The 21,915-nt window shown below is 37.6% G+C and overlaps 1 protein-coding gene across 2 annotated transcripts in view; it reads right to left on the minus strand.

Annotated features, from left to right (window-relative positions):
* Nucleotides 1–8,627: 8,627 nt before the first annotated feature.
* Nucleotides 8,628–21,915, minus strand: part of LOC100660482 (aldo-keto reductase family 1 member C1-like) — a 35,452-nt gene continuing 22,164 nt past the window's right edge. For both annotated transcript variants that reach the window (XM_064284819.1, XM_003410750.3), the window contains 2 exons: nucleotides 10,460–10,542; nucleotides 8,628–8,848 (listed from right to left, as the gene is read on the minus strand). In XM_064284819.1, the coding sequence (XP_064140889.1) occupies nucleotides 8,806–8,848; nucleotides 10,460–10,542 (126 nt within the window). In that variant the 3' untranslated portion in view covers nucleotides 8,628–8,805. The remainder of the gene's footprint in view (nucleotides 8,849–10,459; nucleotides 10,543–21,915) is intronic.

Here is a 21,915-nt window from a genome sequence, read left to right on the forward strand (position 1 = left end):
AATTTTCCCAGCGCCATTTTTGAAGAGACTCTTTTTTCTTGGACACCCTGGTGGCATAGTGGTTAAATGCTACGGCTGCTAATCAAAGGGTCGGCAGTTCGAATCCACCAGGAGCTCCTTGGAAACTCTATGGGGCAGTTCTACCCTGTCCTATAGGGTAGCTATGAGTTGCTATCGACTCGATGGCACTGGGTTTGTATTTGTTTTGGTTTCCTTTTTTCCCATCAAATGGATATAGCACCCTTGTCAAAATTATTTGATCATAGATGTGTGGGTTCATATCTGGGCTCTCAATTGTTTTCCATTTGTCTATGTGCCTATTGTTAACCAGTACCAGGCTGTTTTGATTACTGTAAAATAGCTTTATAATATGTTTTAAAATCAGGAAGAGTGAGTCCTCCTACTTTGTTTCTCTCTTTCAACATCGTTTTAGCTATTTGGGGTCTTTTACCATTCCATAAAAAGTTGAAGATTGGTTTTTCCATTTCTGTAAAGAAGGCTGATGGAGTTTTGATTGGGATTGCATTGAATCTATAGATCACTTGTCGTACTCTTGACATCTTAACAATAGTAAATCTTTCAATCTGTGAATATGAGACAGCTTCCCATTTATTTAAGTCTTCTTCAATCTCTTTCAGCAGTGTTTTATAATTTTCATTGTATAAATCCTTCATATCTCTGGCTAAATTTATTCCTAAGTATTTTATTCTCTTGGATGCTAGTGTGAATGGAATCCTTTCCTTAATTTCCTTTTCAGATTTCTCTTTGGTGATCTATAGGAACCCAACCAATTTTTGTTTGTTCTTTTTGTATCCTGCAACTTTGCCAGATTCCTCTATTAGCTCTAGAATTTTCTTGCAGACTCTTTGGGATTTTCTGTGTATAGGATCATGTCATCTACTATAGAGAGAATTTTACTTCTTTTCCAACGTGGATAGCATTTTCCTTTCTTTTTCTTTTCTTATTACTCTGACTAGGACTTCTAATACAATATTGAGTAGAAGTGGTGAGAGCATGCACCCTTGTCTTGTTCCCGACTTCCAGGAGAAAGTTCTCAGTCTTTCTCCATTAAATATAATGTTTCCTGTTGACTTTTTATGTATGGCCTGAATCATATTGAGGAAATTCAATCTTCTTGAGGGATTTTATCAAGAAAGAGTGTTGGATTTTATCAAATGATTTTTCTTCATCGTAAAGATGATCACGTGGCTTATTTCCTTTGTTCTATTGATGTGGCCTATTACATTGATTGATATTCTACTGTTGAACCATCCCTGAATTCCTGGAATAAATTGACTTGACCATGTTGTATAACTCTTTTAATATGCTGTTGGATTCTATTTGCTGGTATTTTTTGAGGATTGGTTGTGTCTATATTTATAATAGATATTGGCCTTTGAATTTCTTTTCTTGTGGTATGTTTGCCTTGTTTTGGTATTAGGGTTATGTTTGCTTCATAGAATGAATTAGGTTTTATTCTTTCCTTCTCAACATTCTGGAAGAGTTTAAACAGGATCGATGTCAATTTTTCTCTAAATATTTGGTAGAATTCTGTGAAGCCACCTGGTCCAGGACCTTTTTTTGTTGGGAGATTTTTGATTGCTGATTCAATCTCTTTCCTTGTTTCGGGTCTGTTGAGACTTTCTATTCCTCTGGAGTCAGTTCGGACAGGTCGTGTTCTTCTCAGAGTTTGCCCATTTCATCTAGGTTATCCAGTTTGTTGCCATATAGTTGTTCATAATATTGTATCATAATTCTCTTTATTTCTATTGGTTCAGTTGTAATATGTCCTCTTTCATTTCTTATCTGGGTTATTTGCATCTTTTCTCTCTTTTCCTTTGTTAGTCCAGCTAATGGTTTGTCAATTTTTTGATCTTTTCAAAGAACCAACTTCTGGATTTGTTGATTCTCTTTATTGTTTTTCTGTCTTAATTATATTTGTTTCAGCTCTGATCTTTTTATTTCCTTTCCTCTGATAGATTTAAGCTTACTTTCCTCTTCTCCTTCTAGTTCCTGAAATTGTTGAGTTAGGCTGTTGATTTGAGATCTTTCCTTTTTCTTGTAGGCATTTATTATAAGTCTTCCTTTGAGTATTGTCTTTGCTGCATCTTAAACATTGTGGTATGTTGTGTTTTCATTTTCATTTGACTCTAAGAAATTTGCCATTTCTCTTTTGATTTCTTCCTTGACCTGTTGGTAGATGAATAGTGTGTTGTTTAAATTCCATGTTTATATATTTTCTAATCTTTTTCTTTTATTGATTTCTAGCTTCCGTCTGTTGTGGTCAAAGAAAATACTTTGTGTAATGTCAATCTTTTTAAAGTTATCAACATTTGCTTTGTGACCTAACCTGTGGTGTATCTCGGAGAATGATCCATGTGCACTGGAGTAGAATGTATATTGTGCTGTTGTTGTGTGAAGTGTTCTATATATGTGCGTTAAGTCTAGTTGATTTATAGTGTCATTCAGGTCGTCTGTTTCTTTGTTGATCTTTGTAGATGTTCTGTTCAAAAAAGAAGTGGTATGTTGAGGTCTCCAACTATTGTTATGGCATTAACTATTTCTCCCCTCAGTCCCACTAGTGTTTGCTTTATCTATTTAGGTGCTCTGAAGTTGGCTGCATATATGTTTATGACTGTTAAATCCTCTTGATGGATTGACCCTTTTGTCACTACGTATTATCCATGTTTATCACTTCTAGCAGATTTTGTCTTAACATTCAGTTTGTCTGATATGAGATTCTCACTCCAGATCTCCATTTGTTATCACTTGCATGGAATGCTTTTTTCCATCCTTTCACTTTCTACCTATTTGTGTTCTTGGGTTAATGTGTGTGTCTTCTAAGTGCACAGAGTTAAATCATGTTTTTTAAGTTCCTTCTTCCACTTCCATTCTTCTGACTGGAGAATTTAGTCCATTTATATTCAGTGTATTTACTAATAATAATGACTCTCTTCTGCCACTCTATTATTTGTTTTTTGTGTGTCTTAAGCCTCCTTTGTCTTTATCTTTTACTGCTGCTTGATTCTGTGTTTTATTGGTTTATTATGGTGAGACATTTTGGTTTCCTTCTCCTTTCTCATTTTGTGTCTTTTAAGGTACTTTCTTAGTGGTTCCCCTGAATATTCCATTTACCATATTGAATTTGTAACATTCTATGCTACGTTGGTAGGAGTTTCAGTGTGTAGTGGTTAAGTCAGTTTGTTTGCTTACCGAAAGGCTGGCAGTTCGAACACACCAGCCAGTCTGTGGGAGAAAGATGTGGTAGTCTGCTTTGATAAAGAGCTACAGCCTTGGAAACCTTATGGCACAGTTCTCCTCTGTCCTGTAGGGTTGCTATCAGCCAGGATCAACTCAACAGAAATCAGTTTGATTTTTTGGTTTATGATAAGTTGGTACCAACTTAACTTCAGTGACGTACAAGAAATTCTATACCCGTGCCATTTCTTTCCATCTTCATTTTGTTGTTGTTATCACCATGTGTTTCTATTTCATGTGTCGTGTAACTTAATTTTATCTTTGCTTTTTAGTCATGTGTTATTAAAAAGCATTAAAGTCAAAACACTTAGATTTGTCAATTACGAATACCTTATAAGTAGCCCTTATACTTGATCATGTAATTCCCTATGGCTTTGAGTTACTTTCTAGTGTCTTTTCCCTTCCATCTGCAGAATTTCCATTAGTAATTTTTCTAGGATCAGTCTGGTGGATATGAACTCTCTCAGCGTCTATTTGTCTTGGTTTATTTTAATTTAACTCTCATTCTTGAATGACAGTTTCATGTGGTATGGCATTTTAGTTGACAGTTTTTTTTTTCCCCCCAGCACTTTAAATGTATCATTCTTATTTGGACTTCAATATTTCTGAGGAGAAATGAGCACTTAATCTTATTGGGAATCTTTTGTATGTGACTGTTTGCTTCTCTGTCACTGCTTTCAGGATTTTGTCTTTATGGCTACTTTTTCAGAGCCTAGCTATGATGTGTCTTGATGTAGATCTCTTTGAGTGATCAAACTTGAGATTCTTTGATCTTCTTGAATATGTAGATTTGTGTCTTTCATCAGACTGGAGAAAGTTGTTGTCATTATTTCTTCACATATTTTTTCCGTCCCTTCCTGTGTCTTACCACCTTCTGGATTTCCCATGATGTGTATATTAGGTCTCTTGGTGGTGTCCCATAATTTCATTTAACTGGGTTTAGCTTTCTTGAGCTTCTGTTCTTGTTGCTCTTCAGACTTTGTATTTTTTACTCTCCTATCCTCTAATTCACTGATTCTTTTTTCTGTCTGACTAAATCTATTGTTAAAACATTCCATGTGTTTCTCTTTTCAGTTATTTTCCCTTTCAGTTTCAATATTTCTGTTTATCTCTTTTTGTAATGCTGTTTGTACTTGCATTATTTTCCTTATTTCTTTTGTATCTTTGTATTGTTTTCACTTAACACTTAAATTACATTTAACATTGTGTTTTTTTTTTTTTTGGTTATCAAAATTTGTGTAGATGCAGGCCGACACCCTTCAAAGTGTTCATTTGTTTGGGCTACTGTTTCTCTTTTCATCGTGCGTTATGGCTTTTTTGTTGTTGTTATTGTTCAGTACTGGTATTTTTGAGGGTATTAACTTTCTCATTTTCCCCCGGTATTTGGTGCTTTTGCCTGTACTGCTTTCTGCAAAAAACTCCTAGAAGGGTGGGGCATTCGTTCTTTGCTGGGGCCACTTCCCCAGCTCACAGTAGCTGCTGGTCTGCCTGATTAGAGGGTAGAAAAGTGACCAATGGAGATATAATTTTCCTGTTATATGCCACTCATTGTTGATTTGTTGATTCCTGCCTGTCTGCAGTTCCCCACTATTTTCTTCTGTTCCCCAGTTCAGAGTCCCTCAAAGCAGTTCACTGTTTCTTTATTTCTTGTTGTCTTTTGGGGGGAAGGTTTAAATGATGATCTGTTTATGCTGTCATCTTCCCAGAATCCCCTGTGCCTATTCTGCTCTTTTTATATGACACCACTCAGAAGTGATCAGGTTTATGACCCTCCCTACTCTCGTGAACCCCCTTTAACATGATAAAAGAAAAGCATTTCCGAACAGCTTCATACGTATAAGTACAGGGGTTAGAGCTTCAACATAATTTTTGGGGGGACACAACTCAGTACATAACAGCATCCTATCATCAGAAGGGTCTTTCATCATTCTAAAGACAATGGGCATATTTCCTCAATGAGTGTCTAATAGAAGTCAAAACACGAACACTAAAATTTGACATTAGAATCAATTAGATCAAGGACAGTTGGTAAGTGAACTGAATATTTGGTGTAACTTCTTTGCTTGCAAGCTTTTGAAGTTGCTCCAGAAAAAGTGGTTGTCTGTACTGTTGAACTCTAATCGATGCTGTTTGTTTTCCACATCAGGTAAGACCATTTACTTCATAGCACAACTACCCGGAGTATAGATCTAGACTCAGTGAATCAGTTCAAGACAGCTTATTACTCAAGCTCAAAAAACACCAGGGACGTTAGCATGGTGGCACTGTTCCTAAATCTTGTAAGGTATCTAGACAGGAGTACATGGTGGCATTGAATGGAATGCACTATAGTTTCACTGAGGAACCTAAGGCTATGGGTTCTGCACTTTTGTAGGAAATTATAAGCAAGTTTGTTCCCTCTCCCGGGGTGTGAGTAATCACACAGTTGTCACGATTTCTTCATTTTGACCCACATACTTGCCTTTGTTACTAGCTACAAAAATGGCTCAGGGTCAGACGTTAGGTTTTGCAGCCTGGCACACTCGGTAAGGAAATGCTGGGAGCTCAGGGACAGGGCAGATTACCTCTGCCAACAACTCCCTCCAAATCTATTCTCAATCTATTTGCTTTCATTGGATATCAATTTTTACATCACAGTAAAAAAGTGACGGGACACTTTATGTACCAAAGAAATTTTATGTATCGCAGAAGCTGAGGAGAAAGAGAACTTTGATCTTCCTTCCCTCTAGAAATGAATTAATATAGCAACTATTATCCCTTCTGAAAGCATGGAATATCTTTCACTTATATATGGATCTTAGTTTGATTTATTTCATGAGAGTTTTGTTGCTTTTCTTATACAGATTTTGTACATTACATCCTTGTTTCTAAGTCATTCATTTTTTGAATGCTAATTTAGAAGGTGTTGTGGTTTTAATTTCATACTTCAGTTGTTCATTGTTAGTATCCAGAAAACCAGCTGACTTCTGCATATCAATCTTTTATCCTTCAACCTTTCTACCATTACCTTGAAGTTCTCGGAATATGTTTGTCAAATCTTTGGTGTTTTATACATAGACAATCATGTCATCTTTGAACAAAGACAGTTTTATTTCTTCTTTTCCAGTTGTTCACCTTTCAAAAAATTTTTTTTTGTTAAAAAATTTTTAAGGTGCTAACATATATATATAACAAATACTTGCATTTTAATTTCTTTCGAGTGTACAATTCTGTGACATTAATTACACTCACCATGTTTTGCAACTATCAGCAGTACTCCTTTTTGAATGTTTGTCATCAGTATAAATAGAAACTCCGTACCTCTTAAGTAGTAACTTCCCTTCTCCCTCTTTATCCAGCCCATGGCAACCACTAATAAACTGTAATCTGTATGTATTTGCCAATCTAGATATTTTGTACGAGGGGGATCACACAATGTCAGTTCCTTTGTGTCTGATGTATTTCACACAACGTAATATTGGTCCATGTCTTAGCATATATCAGAACTTGATTTCTCTTTAGGGCTAAATAGTATTCCACTGTATGTATGCAGTATCTTTTGTTTATCCATTGATGTGTCGATGGACACTGGGTTGTTTCTATCTTTTGGCTACTGTGGATAATGCCACAAATATAGAGGCTTAAAACAACAGAAATTTATTCTTTTGGAGGCTAGAAATCTGAATTCAGGGCATTGCAAGTGCACACTGTCTCTCTGAAGGCTCTAGGAAAAAATTCTTCCTTGTGTTTTGCAGCTTCTGGTAGTTCCAGGTGTTCTTTGGCTTGTGAGAGGAAACTCTACCATCTTCACATGGCTGACATTGTTTTTCGTTACTGTCTGTGTCTCTTTCTTTTTTTGAAGAGACATCTGTCATATTGGATTAGGGCCCACTCTACTCTAGTACAAGCACATGCTAACTAATTACGTCTGCAAAGACACTATTCCCAAAAAGGTCACATTCACAGGAACTGAGGGTTGAAATTTCACCATCTTTTTTGGGTACACAATTGAGCCCATAACATGAATCAAGTGCATGAATGGTGAGAAAAATGTTATTTCATTGGCTAACTTTTCATCACTAGTCCCCAAGAGGAGGCTTCCTAGCCTACCCTCACTTTCACTTTCTTCCCTCATAAATGTGGCAATGGACTGTGACAGATTGGGATGGAGGGCTTTTGGATTCCCTAAGTCTTGAAAGACTGTTAGGCAAAATAAGTAGGATGAATCAGCCTATCTGATATGCATTCTTTAGTCACACTACAAAGGAGAGATGGCTAGAGCAATAGTCTTTATTTTTTCCCAACAACATGTCATGTTCATATGTGCACTACTCTCCCAAGGACGCCCAGAATTTGAAGGTCAAGCTGAAGTGCAGATCACTATAGGTGCTATGATGCCTAGTATTTCAGTGAAAATATTATCTCCTTCTAGAAACTGGCTTGCAGTGTACAAGAATGTCAAAAGTCGTGTTGAAAACACTGCACTTATAAATATTTTTATTTTAGAAGTCGTTCCTGAGTCAGAGTGAGTTACTGAATCATGGGGGTTTAGAATTATACTCTGGGATGTGATTCTTTTACCAAAGAGATCATGATTTTATGAGATTGAGAAATTCATTGTCTATGATCTAGAGCCCTCACCACCTGGATTTCCTTATAACATAGTCAGGAAACATGAATATCACCTGCCTCTTTGTCATGGATTGAATTGTGTCCCCCCAAAGTATCTTGTCAACTTAGCTGGGCCATGAGTCCCAGTATTTTGTGATTGTCCACCGTTTATGTGATTTCCCCGTGTGTTGTACATATCCTATCAGTATGATGAAATGAGATGGATTAATGGCAGTCATATTGATGAGATAGGCAAGATTATACAGTGTGTTAAGCCAATCTCTTTGAGATACAAAACAGAGAAGTGAGCAGAGATTCAGGGGGACCTCATATCACCAAGAAAACAGTGCCAGGAGCAGATCATGTCCTTTGGACCTGAGGTTCTTGTGCTGAGATGATCCCAGACCAAGGTAAGACTGATGACAAGGACCTTCCTCCAGAGCCAGCATAGAGAGAAAGCCTTCCCCTGGAGCTGACGCCCAGCGTTTGTAATTCTAGCCTACTGCATTGTGAGAGAATAAACTTCTCTTTGTTAAAGCCATCCACTTGTGGTATTTCTGTTAAAGAAGCTCTAGATGGCTAAGGCATTCCTCTTTCCCATTACAGTAGTTATCTCCCTCACCATCTACTTCTTCTTTCTTCTGCTTCAGTAGAAATCTACTTCAGTCAGAATTTTTGGCCTGGTTGAGTTAAGGAAACAAAGAAGGTAAATAACAGAGACCGAAAAGGATAAGACTATTTATGCAGAAAAAAAAAAAGCTTTATTGTTTTTCCCAAAATGACAAAAATAGTGCCTTTCCTTGATGACCTATGGACACATCTCTGGCTGAGTGTGAGTTGCTAAGCAGCATGGATTTAAGCAAAGGTGCTATCTCTCATCACCAGCATCTGAGATGTTTTCTGCATCCTATCCACAAGCAGGGCCTTCTGGAAGAAGTCATGACAAAGGCCACCTCATTAATACTCGTCAGAAAATGGATAATTCGGGTGGTCAATAAGACTAGAAAGAGAAAGAAAAGCACACAATGTAGATTCAAAGACTATTTCAACAACAACAGTGGTTCTATGAACCTAGCCTTAGGATGAAAGTTTTTTATTAACTGGCTGCTTGTAAAGTCTGCATTTCTTAGTTTATAAGCATGACTTTTTAGTAAATAGATTTAGAAAATAATAATTAAACAATTAAAATTATATTCCCAGGCCTGGAACTTAACAGGAAGGGACATACGAAATGTACAAACATATTGCCCTCCCTTAGCTATGTCTCTCAAAGAAGCAAAGAGACATCCTGTGTGTTTTCACTTGAATTATGACTGAAAGCAGAAACTTATCTTCCTTGTGTTAACAAGTGTAAGTCCATGTTCATGCTCAGCACTAATAAATATTTTAGGATAATACAGATTGTTGAGAGCAATTTCTCTCTACTTCACTAATTCATTCATCTCCTAGTAACTGCCTACCACATGCCGTCTATTCCTTTTTTCAGAAATAGATACAATGACATGTGTAAGATATGGTTGCATCTCCAACAGGTTTACTATATAGTGAGATCCCTAAATATAATAACACCACAAAGTAGAAAGTGATAGAAAATGATTAATTGCAATTACAATATTTAATTAATGGTAGAAATGACTGTTTCCTGCTTTTTCTTTGCACCATTTTCCTAGTTTTCAGTATACTGTTAAAAATATTACCAACGATAATAATATACCTACCCATTTTTGTGTGCTAATCATATGTCACTGTGCTAATCCCTTTCACAGATGATCACTTTATTTCTATCATGAGTTAAAATTCCTACAGCAGAAGGAAACACTTCCTGGCTTTCCCACATTTATAATGAATGTCCTTTTCAGAGTCCTATCATTAGGTCATGTAGGAATAGTAAAGATATTTTGTTGGCTAAAAGTGGTCTCTGACATTGAGGGGTTTTGTTTCCACACCCTTTCTTTGGTTTTAATCTCTGTTCTCTTAACCTTCTTCCTCCTTTGCATTGAGAGCTCCGTATTTCAGAAAACAAAAGCCACAGGTGTTCATACAAAGGCCACTCCTTCAGGACACAAGTGCGGTGTCTGGGCCATGAACAAACACAGAAGGGAAAGGAACGCAGAGATTTGAAAACTACTGAGAAGTAAAATTCACAAAATCTAAGGGAGTTGATGGAAATTTCTGGCTTGGAACAGAAAGCTAATGGAGATGCCTTTGAAGAGGTTTGAGGAACTGAGCAGGTTTTGGGGAAGACAATGATAAAAACAATTTTGGAAACATTTCATTAAGTGACAACACTAATATCCAAAGCATATGTCTAGTACTTTGTTGTAGAGATGAGAAGCATACATGGAAGAGTTCAATTCACCAATGATGTTGGTTTTCTCTGGAAAATTATATGGAGTAGAGAGAGCAGAATACTGGTGAGCTTCCAAGCTGACCTTTGGTCCCTCTCACTCTTTTGCTGGTTCAGTGAACAAAGCTTTGACATGAACCCAGTCTGAGAGTTTCGTGTAAGCTCCCGTCTTATGTCTTTCCGGTACTGAGGTAAATGTTAAGGACTCTCCTACTTTCCTCACCTGAAAATTAATTAAAGCTAATATCTCTACCAAATACGTACGTGTCAAAGGTAACATAGCGAAAATTTCTGTTTAGGTCGTCTAGGACCTTCATGTCTTCTGAAGTCAACTGGAATTCAAAAACCTTTCAAGAGGTAGAGAAAAAAACTTAAATTATTTTTAGACTGTAAAATTCCCAATCACTAATACCCAGGAGAGTCATTAATATAAACAAAAATATGTCTAGGTTCAGAAATCAATGAACAAAAATCAGTGAATTGTCTAAATCCTAACAAACAGCCGTTAGAAACTAAAGTAGAAGAAAAATTCCACTTATGTTGGTGGTAATTAGATATATTGCCTAGAAGTAAATTTATAGGAAAATATTAGCTATTTGTGAAGAAGATTTTAAAATACTATCAGAGAATAAATAAAAAGGATTGAATAGATTGAACTATCTTTTTCTTACATAGGGAGACTCAGTACTATATAAGTGTTATTTGTTGTAAATTAATCATTGCTTTATCATAATTAAAAAATTAGTAACTTTTTTGAGACGGAAAAAAGGGCTCTAAACCAGACGAGGCACTGGTTGTCCTGGGATTGGTGAACACTGGGATATTCCCAGGTGAGTCAAGACTTATGATTTCTCTATCTTTGAGCCATTTGCCAAACCCTCCGATAAGGCTACATGTTTTTATTTTGTTTTGTTTTAAGAGATTGATGGATAAGGCTCAAAGAAGAAGAGCAAAGGCTGGAGTGTTCTCAAAGTTGGAAATTTAATAAGATTGAAATAAGTCAATCACAAAAGGAATGTTCTCCAGGATAGACCATATCTTAGACCACAATGCAACCCTCAACAAGATCCAAATGCTAAGATAATGCAAAGCATCTTCTTTGATCACAGTGCCATAAAAGTAGGAATTAATAAAAACAAGCACAACGGAAAAAATCACATGCATGGAAACTAAATAACACCTTGCTTAGAAACCACTGGGTAATAGAAGAAATCAAAGATGGAATAAAAAAGTTTCTGTAAGCAGATGAGAATGAAAGCACATCAAAGGAAAACCTTTGGGACACAGCAAAAACAGTGCTCAGAAGTCAATTTATAGCAATAGATACACTCACTGTAACAGAAGAAAGGAAGAAAATCAAAACATTAGCTATGCAATTTGAAGAAATAGAGAACAAAGAAGCCCACAACCACCAAAAGACTGGAAATAATAACGATCAGAGCCAAAATAAATGAAACAGAGAACACAAAAACAATAAAAGAACCAATAAAGCCAAAAGTTGGTTCTTTGAAAGGATCAATAAAATTTACAAACCACTGGCAAAACTGACAAAAGAAAAACAGGAAGGGAAGCAAATAGCGCAAATAAGAAATGAAATGGGGGACATTACAACAGATCCAACTGAAATACAAAGGATCATAACACAGTAGTATGAAAAACTATACTTCAACAGATATGAACACCTAGGAGAAACGGACAAATTTCTATAAACACACTACCTACCTAAACTAACATAAACTGAGGTCGAAAATCTGAAAAGACTATTAACAAGAAAACAGATTGAAATAATAATAAAAAAACTCCCAACCCCTCAAAATTCCTGGCCCAGATGGTTTCACTGGAGAATTCTACCAAACTTTCAGAGAAGAGCTTGCATGATTACTACTCAAAATTTTTTAGAGCATCGAAAAGGAAAGCATATTTCTAAATTCATTGTACGAAGCCAGCAGAACCCTGATAACAAAAACAGGCAGAGACATTACAAAATTAGAAAATTGCAGACCAATATCTTTCAAGACGATAGACGCAAAAATTCTCAACCAAATTCTAGACAATAGAATTCAGCATCATATCAAAAAAATAATATACCACGACCAAGTGGGTTTCATATCGAGTATGCCAAGATGGTTCAACATGAGAAAATCAAACAACATAATCCACCGCATAAATAAAACAAAATATCACATGATCATCTCATTCGACACAGAGAAGTTATTCTCTAAGTCCAACACCCATTCCTGATAAAAACACTCAATAAAACAAATATGGAAGTGAAATTCCAGAACCTAAAAAAGGGCATCTATACAAAACCAACGACCAACATCATTCTTAATGGAGAGTGGCTGAAAACCTTCTCCCTGGGAATAGGAATAAGGCAAGCATGCTCTTTATCACCACTCCTATTTAACATTATGCAGGAAGTCCTAACTAGAGCAATAAAGCAAGAAAAATAAATAAATAAATAAAGTGCGTCAAAATCAGTAAGGAAGAAGTAAAGCTATCTCTATTTGCGGATGATATGATATTATACATAGAGAACCCGGAAGACTCCACAAGAAAACTATGGAACTAACAGGAAGATCCAGCAGAGTGGCAGGATACAAGATAAACATGCAAAAATCAGTTAGATTCCTACATACCAATAAAGAGAACTGCAGAAAGCAATACCAGTTATAATAGCCCCCTAAAAAAATTAAAATACTTAGGAATAAATCTAACCAGGGATGTAAAAAGAGGCCTGTACCAAAAAAACAGAGAAAAAAAAAAAAAAAACTACTGCAAGAAACCTATATAAATAGAAAAAAGATACCATGCTCATGAATAGAAGACTCAACATTGTGAAATTGTCAGTTCTACCCAAAACAATCTACGAAAACAAAGCAGCCCTGTCCGAATACCAACAGCATAATTTGAGATGGAAAAAGAGAACCTACAGACTGGAAAAAAGTTTTTGGCTAGGATATATCTGGCAAAGTTCTAATCTCTAAAATCTATAGGAAAATCCAACATCTCTACAAAAAAAAGACAAATTGTGCAATTAAAAAATGGGCAAAGGAGATGAACAGACATTTCACCAAAGAAGACATTCAGGTGGCTCAGAGACACATGAGGAAATGCTTGTGATCACTAGCCATTAGAGAAATGCAAACCAAAACTATGATGAGCTACCATTTCACCCTAACATTACTGGTAGGAATCAAAACAAAGAAAAAAACAGAAAATAACAAATGTTGGAGAGGTTGTGGGAGTTTGGAACTCTTAAGCATTCCCTATGGGAATGTAAAATGACACAACCATTTTGGAAAATGTTATGGAGCTTCCTTAAAAAGGTAGAAATAGAAAAACCATACAATCCAGCAATTCCACACCTAGGAACACATCCTGGAGAAATAATAGCCATCACACAAATAGACATATGCACACCCATGTTCAGTGTAACATTATTGACAACAGCAAAAAGATGGAAACAATCTAAGTGCCCATGAACATATGAATGGATAAACAAACCTGGTACATACACACAGTGGAATACTACACAATGATAAAGAACAATTATGAATCTGTGAAACATCTCACAACATGGATGAATCTAGAGGGCATTATGCTGAATGAAATCAGTCAATCACAAAAGTACAAATATTGTGCGATACCAGTATTATAAAAAACTCATAAAATGTTTTACACACAGAAAGAAACAATCTTTGATGGTTACAAGGCAGAGGAGGGAAAAACTCTAACTAGACAATAGATAAGTGGTAATTTTGATGAAGGGTAAGACAGTACACAATACTGGGAAGTCAGCAAAACCTGACCAGTGCAAAGTCAAAGAAGGTTCAAAGGCACATCCAAACTTCCTGAGGGGCCTAGCTACTGGGCTGAGGAATGGGGGCCATGGTCTTGGGGGACATCTAGCTCAATAGGCATAACATATTTTATAAAGAAAATATTCTACATCTTACTTTGGTGAGTAGCATCTGAGGTCTTTAAAGCTTGTGATCAGCCACCTAAGATACTTCGCTGGTTCCATCCTGACTCGAACAAGGGAGAAGGAAGAAAACCAAAGACACAAAGGAAAGATTATTCCAAGGACAAATGGGTCACAACCAACAGAGCCTCCACCAGCCCAAGTCAGCACAACTAGATAATGCCTGGCTACCACCACACACTGCTGTAACAGGGACCACGAGAGAGGCTCCTGGACAGAGCTGGAGGAAAATGTAGAACAAAATTACAACTTAAAAAAAAAAAGTCCAGACTTACTGGTCTGACAGAGACTGGAGAAACCCGAGAGCATGGTTCCTGGACACCCTTTTAACTCAGTACTGAAGTCACTCCTGACGTTCACCCTTCAGACATAGATTAGACAGGCCCATAAAACAAACAATAATATACCTGCTGAACCATGTATACAAGACTAAATGGTCACACTAGCCCAGGGGCAAGGACAAGAAAGCAGGAGAAGAAAGAAAATCTGGAGAAATGAAAACGGGGAACCCAAATTCGAGAAGGGGAGAGTGTTGACATGTTGCAGTATTGGCAATCAATTTTACAAAATAATAGGTGTATCGTTTAATGAGAAACTAATTTGCTCTGTAAACCTTCACCTAAAGCTTAATAAAAAAAGTAGAACATACATAAAATGGAATATTACCCAACCGTAGCATGTTTGTGTGTGTGTATTTGTGAAGGAAGGACCTGGCAGTCTACTTCTGAAAAGAATTAGCCAGTGCAAACCTTATGAATAGCAACAGAACATTGTCTGATATAGTGCAGGAAGATGAGCCAGGTTGGAAGGTACTCAGAAGACAACTGGGGAAGAGCTTCCTCTTCAAAGTAGAGTTGACCTTAATGATGTGGATGGAGTAAGGCTTTCAGGACCTTCATTCGCTGATGTGGCAGGACTCAAAATGAGAAGAAACAGGTACAAACATCCATTAAAAATCAGAACCTGGAATGTACGAAGCATGAATCTAGGAAAATTGGAAATCATCAAAAATGAAAGGGAACATACAAACATCGATATCCTAGGCATTAGTGGGCTGAAATGGACTGGTATTGGCCATTTTGAATTGGACAATCCTCAAGTGTACTATGCTGGGAATGACAGCTTGAAGAGGAGTGGTGTTGCATTCATCGTCAAAAAGAACATGTCAAGATCTTTCCTAAAGTACAACGCTGTCAGAGATAGGATAATATCCATACACTTACAAGGAAAATCAGTTAATATGACTATTATTGAAATTTATGCACCAACCACTAAGGCGAAAAATGAAGAAATTGAAGATTTTTATCAGCTTCTGCAGTCTGAAATTGATCGAACATACAATCAGAATGCATTGATAATTACTGGTGATTGGAATGAGAAAGTCAGAAACAAAGAAGGATTGGTAGTTGGAAAATGTGTCCTTGGTGATAGAAACAATGCCAGAGATCGAATGATAGAATTTTGTAAGACCAACAACTTCTTCATTGCAAATACCTTTTTCCACCAATTTAAATGGCAGCTATACACATGGACCTCGCCAGGAATCAAATCGACTACATCTGTGGAGATAATGGAAAAGCTCAAGGTCATCAATCAGAGCAAGGCTGGGAGCCGACTGTGGAACAGACCATCAATTGCTCATATGCAAGTTCAAGCTGAAACTAAAGAAAATCAGAGCAAGTCCACAATAGCCAAAATACGACCTTGAGTATATCCCACCTGAATTTAGAGGCCATCTCAAGAATAGATTTGACTCGTTGAACACTAATGACCGAAGACCAGACAAGTTGTGGAATGACATCAAGGACATCATACATGAAGAAAGTAGGAGGTCATTAGAAAGACAGGAAAGAAAGAAAGGACCAAGATGGATGTCAGAGGAGACTCTGAAACTTGCTCCTGAACGTCAAGCAGCTAAAGAAAAAGGAAGAAATGATGAAGTAAAAGAACTGAAGATTTCAAAGGGCGGCCCAAGAAGACAAAGTAAAGTATAACGATATGTGCAAACAGCTGGAGATAGAAAACCAAAAGGGAAGAACATGCTCGGCTTTTTTCAAGCTGAAAGAACTGAAGAAAAAACTCAAGCCTCGACTTACAATAGTGAAGGATTCTACGGGGAAAATATTAAACGACGCAGAAAGTATCAAAAGAAGATGGTAGGAATACAGAGAGTCATTATACGAAAAAGAATTGGTCGATGTTCAACCATTTTGAGAGGGAGCACATACATGATCAGGAGCTGATGGTACTGAAGGAAGAAGTCCAAGCTTCACTGAAGGAACTGGCAAAAAACAAGGCTCCAGGAATTGATGGAATATCAATTGAAACGTTTCAACAAATGGATTTGGAACTGGAAGTGCTCACTCATCTACGCCAAGAAATATGAAAGACAGCTTCCTGGCCACCTTACTGGAAGAAACCCATCTTTATGCCTATTCCCAAGAAAGATGATCCAACCGAATGTGGAAATTATCTAACAATATCATTAATATCACACGGAAGCAAAATTTTGGTGAAGACTATTCAAAAGCCACTGCAGCAGTGTATCAAAAAGGAGCTGCCTGAAATTAAGTCTGGATTAAGAAGAGCAGGTGGAACTAGGCATATCATTGCTGATGTCAGATGGATCCTGGCTGAAGGAAGACAATACCAGAAGGATGTTTACCCGTGTTTTATTAACTATGCAAAGGCATTCGACTGTCAGGATCATAACAAGTTATGGATAACATTATGAGAAATAGGAATTCCAGAACACTTATTGTGCTCATGAGAAATGTATAAATAGATCAAGAGGCAGTTATTTGGACAGAGCAGGGGGATACCGAGTGGTTTAAAGTCAGGAAAGGTGTGCATCAGGGTTGTATCCTTTCACGATACCTATTCAACTGGTATGCTGAGCAAATAATCCAAGAAGCTGGACTATATGAAGAAGAATGGGGCATCAGAAGTGGAGGAAGATTAATTAACAACTTGCATTATGCAGATGACAAAACCTTGCTTGCTGAAAGAGGAGTTGAAGCACTTACAGATGAATATCGAAGAATACAGTCTTCAGTATGGATTGCACCTCAACATAAAGAAAACAAAAGTCCTCACAACTGGACCAATAAGCAACATCATGATAAACAGAGATAAGATTGAAGTTGTCAAGGATTTCATTTTACTTGGATCCACAATCAACGCCCATGGAAGTAGCAGCCAAGAAATCAAAAGACACATTGCATTGGGCAAATCTGCTGCAAAGGACCTCTTTAAAGAGTTGAAAACAAAGATGTCACTGTAAAGACTAAAGTACGCATGACCCAAGCCATGGTATTTTCAATTGCATGATATGCATGAGAAAGCTGGACAATGAATAAGGAAGACTGAAGAAGAATTGATGGCTTTGAATTGTGGTGTTGGTGAAGAATATTGAATATATCGTAAACCGCTGAAAGAACAAACAAATCTGTCTTGGAAGAAGTAGAAACAGAATGTTCTTCAGAAGCAAGCATGGTGAGACTGGGTCTTACATAATTTGGACATGTTGTCAGGAGGGATCAGTCCTTGGGGAAGGATGTCATGCTTGGTAAAGTACAGGGTCAGTGGAAAAGGGGAAGACCCTCAACGAGATGGATTGACACAGTGGCTGCAACAATGGGCTGAAGCATAACAACGATTTTAAGGATGGCATAGGACTGGGCCCCATTTTGTTCTGTTGTGCGTATGGTTAGTATGAGGCGGAACCAACTCGATGGCATCTAACAACAACAACACAACCATAAAGAAGAATGATGAATCTTTTTATGTCTTTTATCATGGATGAATATGGAGGACATTATGATGAGTGATATCAGTCAACCACGAAAGAACAAATATTGTTTAATTGCACTTATATAGAAGGCATGTCTACACACACACGCACACACAAACACACACACACACAAATATCAATGCTCACTGGTGATTACCAGGGATGAGTGGAGGGGAGATAGCTGAAAGCACTCTCAAGATAGTAGACATTGTTATTTTGGGTGATGGTAATGATGACGTTGAATGTGGGTAAAGAGCACACAACTTGACAAAAGTTAATGTTGTCAGTGAAGTGCACTAGAGAAAAGGATGTTATTTGTAAAGGATATGACAAATATAGTTTTGCAACAAAAACCAAAAATATGTGTGTGGTTATCAAATATGTATATAAACATATGTGTGTATGGGTATGAATATGTCAGTACATATAAGTGCATGGATACATTTATCTATAGGTATATGTACATATACATATGCATGTGCATGCATGTACATTCGTATATGTAATAAAGCACATAGAAGGCACAGTTATGAATACTCCTTAAACATAACCAAACACCTAGAGAAATTGATTCGGTTTTAAGGTTTAGAAATATAGTGTTGTGGAACAACTCGGTTAATTGACATAACATAGTTCATAAAATATTGTCCTACATCCTGCTGTGGTCAGTAGTATTTGGGGTATTAAAAGCTTGTGAGTGGCCATCTAAGATACATCTATTGGTCTCTACTTGACCAGAATAAAGAGAAAGAAGAACGTACGTGGCCAAGTTGGCTGAGTAGTCAGATGCTTCCTGTGATTCCTCTTACAACAAAGACTGGAAAAAACAAGTGAATCAATTGTATGTGACAAGCTAGGAGCCCTGATGGAAACCCCTGTGGCGTGGTGGTTAAGTGCTACGGCTGCTAACCAAAGGGTTGGCAGTTCGAATCCGCCAGGCATTCCTTGGAAAATCTATGGGGCAGTTCTACTCTGGCTATAGGGTCGCTTTGAGTCGGAATCAACTCGACAGCACTGGGTTTGGTATGGTTTTAGGAGCCCTGAACATCAAAGACAAAGCTGAGGAATCCGACTGAGTGGCAGGGGGTGGGAGAAAATGTTAAGAAGCAGTGAGCAGTGGCCAGACCTGACCCAGAGGGAGCTGGCACACGGCAGGCTGATCCTTCCACTGCTGTGAGAGTGGTGAGGGAAGAAGAGGTGTTCGGGATGTGTTTTCCACATTGGGGGAGGCGAACAGTGGAGAGTCTGTTCAACCCTCCAGAACAAGTGAGAAGTGGTCCACAATTGGCAAACAATAAGTACTTGTGTGTAACCTACCATGATCCAAAAATACCCCTTTGGGAAAAACTTCTCACCCACTTAGCTGCTCCCTTCCTGCTGTGCACTGAGTCCCAGCTGACTGTATCCCCTGGGCCAGAAGAAGGACCCTGCACCCGCTCTGAGCCATTCTCCCAGCCTTGGAGAAAGAACAAATTAACAAACAGGGAAAAAATAATCTGCCATCTCCCCTAAGCCAGGAACTCAGGGCAGAAAGAGCTCCTTTGCCTATGCACAGGTATAAAGGCTCCATGGACTTTGAATGCCTTTTCACCCCTGCATAAACCTGTGTGGTTCCTCAACAGCATATGCCCTCATTAGCACAGTAAAATAGGGCATATGCCTGAAGTCTAGCTACAACTGTTTCAGCTACTTTGTGGAAAGGCAAGTTTGTGACATTTGACACCTTCCTGCCTATTAAGCAGAGTCCTCACGTACCCACATCAGGGCCTGAGGACTGGTGACTCCACCAATGATACCTAGCTACCCGTGACAGAGGTCTAAGAATAAGTGTTGTCTCTTAGTCCTTACAGCCAACAGCATTGGGTGCCCACAGTCTGGATGCAAAACCCACTCACCTATGAGGCCTAGGGAACAGTGTCATGCTTTCCTCACAGACACTCAGGGGTGGGTTGTCAGCCCCTTGAGTTGCTCAGTGCGTGACCTCCTACTGTACACAGATACCTGTGCCTACACCAATCACTCCTGTTCTTCTAGGACTGTAGGTGAGAGTCTGCACCAAACATTTGGTGACTGACTATCTGGACACTTTAGCTGAATCCATACAAGAAAAGTGAATGGACTCCTGGGCTCACATACCTAGTAACAGCTCTAACCACCTGGTGATAGGGTGTTAGAGCTTGAGCAGCCTATCTGGGCATATGAAGACAAACAAAAGAAGAAGCTAGGAGACAGCAAACATAAAGTAAATAAATACAATAACTTATTGATGGCTCAGAGAAAACAGTCAATAGCAAATCAGTTAAAGAGGCAGACCACGATGGTTTCAGCAAACTCCCACAGCAAAGAATCAACAAATCTTCCTAATGAAGAGAACTCCCTGATATTAACAGAGGTAGAATACAAAAGGGTAGCATACAGAACTAGTCAAAAGTTCAGGAAGGAGATCAGGCAAAATGCAGAAAAGCCAAGGAATGCACAGACAAAGCATTAAAGGAACTTAAGCAGATTAGAAAGGAGTATGATTACAAATTTAATAGGCTGCAAGAATCCACAGAGGGACAGCTAAGAGAAATTCAGATTAACAATAAAATTTCAGAATTAGGCAATTCAATTGAAAGTCATAAGAGCAGAATTGAAGCAATGTAAGTCAGAATTAGTGAGAATGAAGATAAAGCACTTGGTACCAACATATTTGAGGGAAAATCAGATAAAAGAATTAAAAAAAAGAAGAAAACCCAAGAATTATTTGAGACTCTATCAAGAGGAATACTACTGGTGATTGGACTAATAGAAAGGCTGCGGGGGGGGGGGTGGGGGGAGGCGGGGGGTGGATAACAGAATATACAGACATAATTGTTGAAGATTTATTGGCAGAAAACTTTCTTGATATTGTGAAAGATGAGAAGATATCAATTCAAGATGCTCATCGAACCCCACACAAGGTAGATTCTAAAAGACAGTTACCAAGACATATTATAATCAAACTTGCCAAATCAAAAATAAAGAGAGAATTTTAAGAGCAGCTAGGGATAAACAAAAAGTCATCTACAAAGTAGAGTCAGTAAGACTAGGCTCCGACTACTCAGCAGAAACCATGCAGGCGAGAAGGCAAAGGGATGACATATATAAAGCTTTGAAAGAAAAAAAATTCCAGCCAAGAATTACATATCCAGCAAAACTGTTTCTCAAATATAATGGCAAAATTAGGATATTTCCAGACAAACAGAAATTTAGGGAGTTTGCAAAAACCAAACCACAATTACAAGAAATACTAGCGGGAGCCCTCCATAGAAATACTGTAACATCAGATAACAACCAAAAACTAGAACACAGAAGAAAGCAACCAGATATCAGCCCAGATAGGGAAATCAGAAAAATAAATCAAAGCTAAAATGCTCAAAACAGGGAAACAGAGACGTCATTATGTAAAAGATGACAACATTAAAACAAAAAAGAGGGACTAAAAAATGTAGTTATAAATCTTTCCTATGGAGAGGAAGTCAAGGCAATATAGAAATAGAAGATTGGTTTAAACATAGAAAAACAGGGGTATATATTAAGGTAACCACAAAGGAAACTAACAATCCTACACATCAAAATAAAAAACAAGAAAAATATAAAGACTCAGCAAATACAAAAATAACAACAATGAAAAAGAGTAAAAGACAATATATAAAGAGAAACGACTCAGCACAGAAAATTAAGTTGAACAAAGAAACTCAACGACACACACAAAAAAACACATTGAAATGACAGAAGTAAACTCATACTTATCAATAATTATACTGAATGTAAATGGACTAAAAGCACCAATAAAGAGACAGAGAGTGGATGAAAAAATGGGTAAAAAAAAAGATCCATCTATATGCTGGATAAAAAAAAGACCTGTCTATATGCTGCCTATAAGAGACACCTTAGACTTAAAGACACAAACAAACTAAA

The sequence above is a fragment of the Loxodonta africana genome, chromosome 4 (genome assembly GCF_030014295.1).
Source record: "Loxodonta africana isolate mLoxAfr1 chromosome 4, mLoxAfr1.hap2, whole genome shotgun sequence".
Classification (NCBI taxonomy): domain Eukaryota; kingdom Metazoa; phylum Chordata; class Mammalia; order Proboscidea; family Elephantidae; genus Loxodonta; species Loxodonta africana.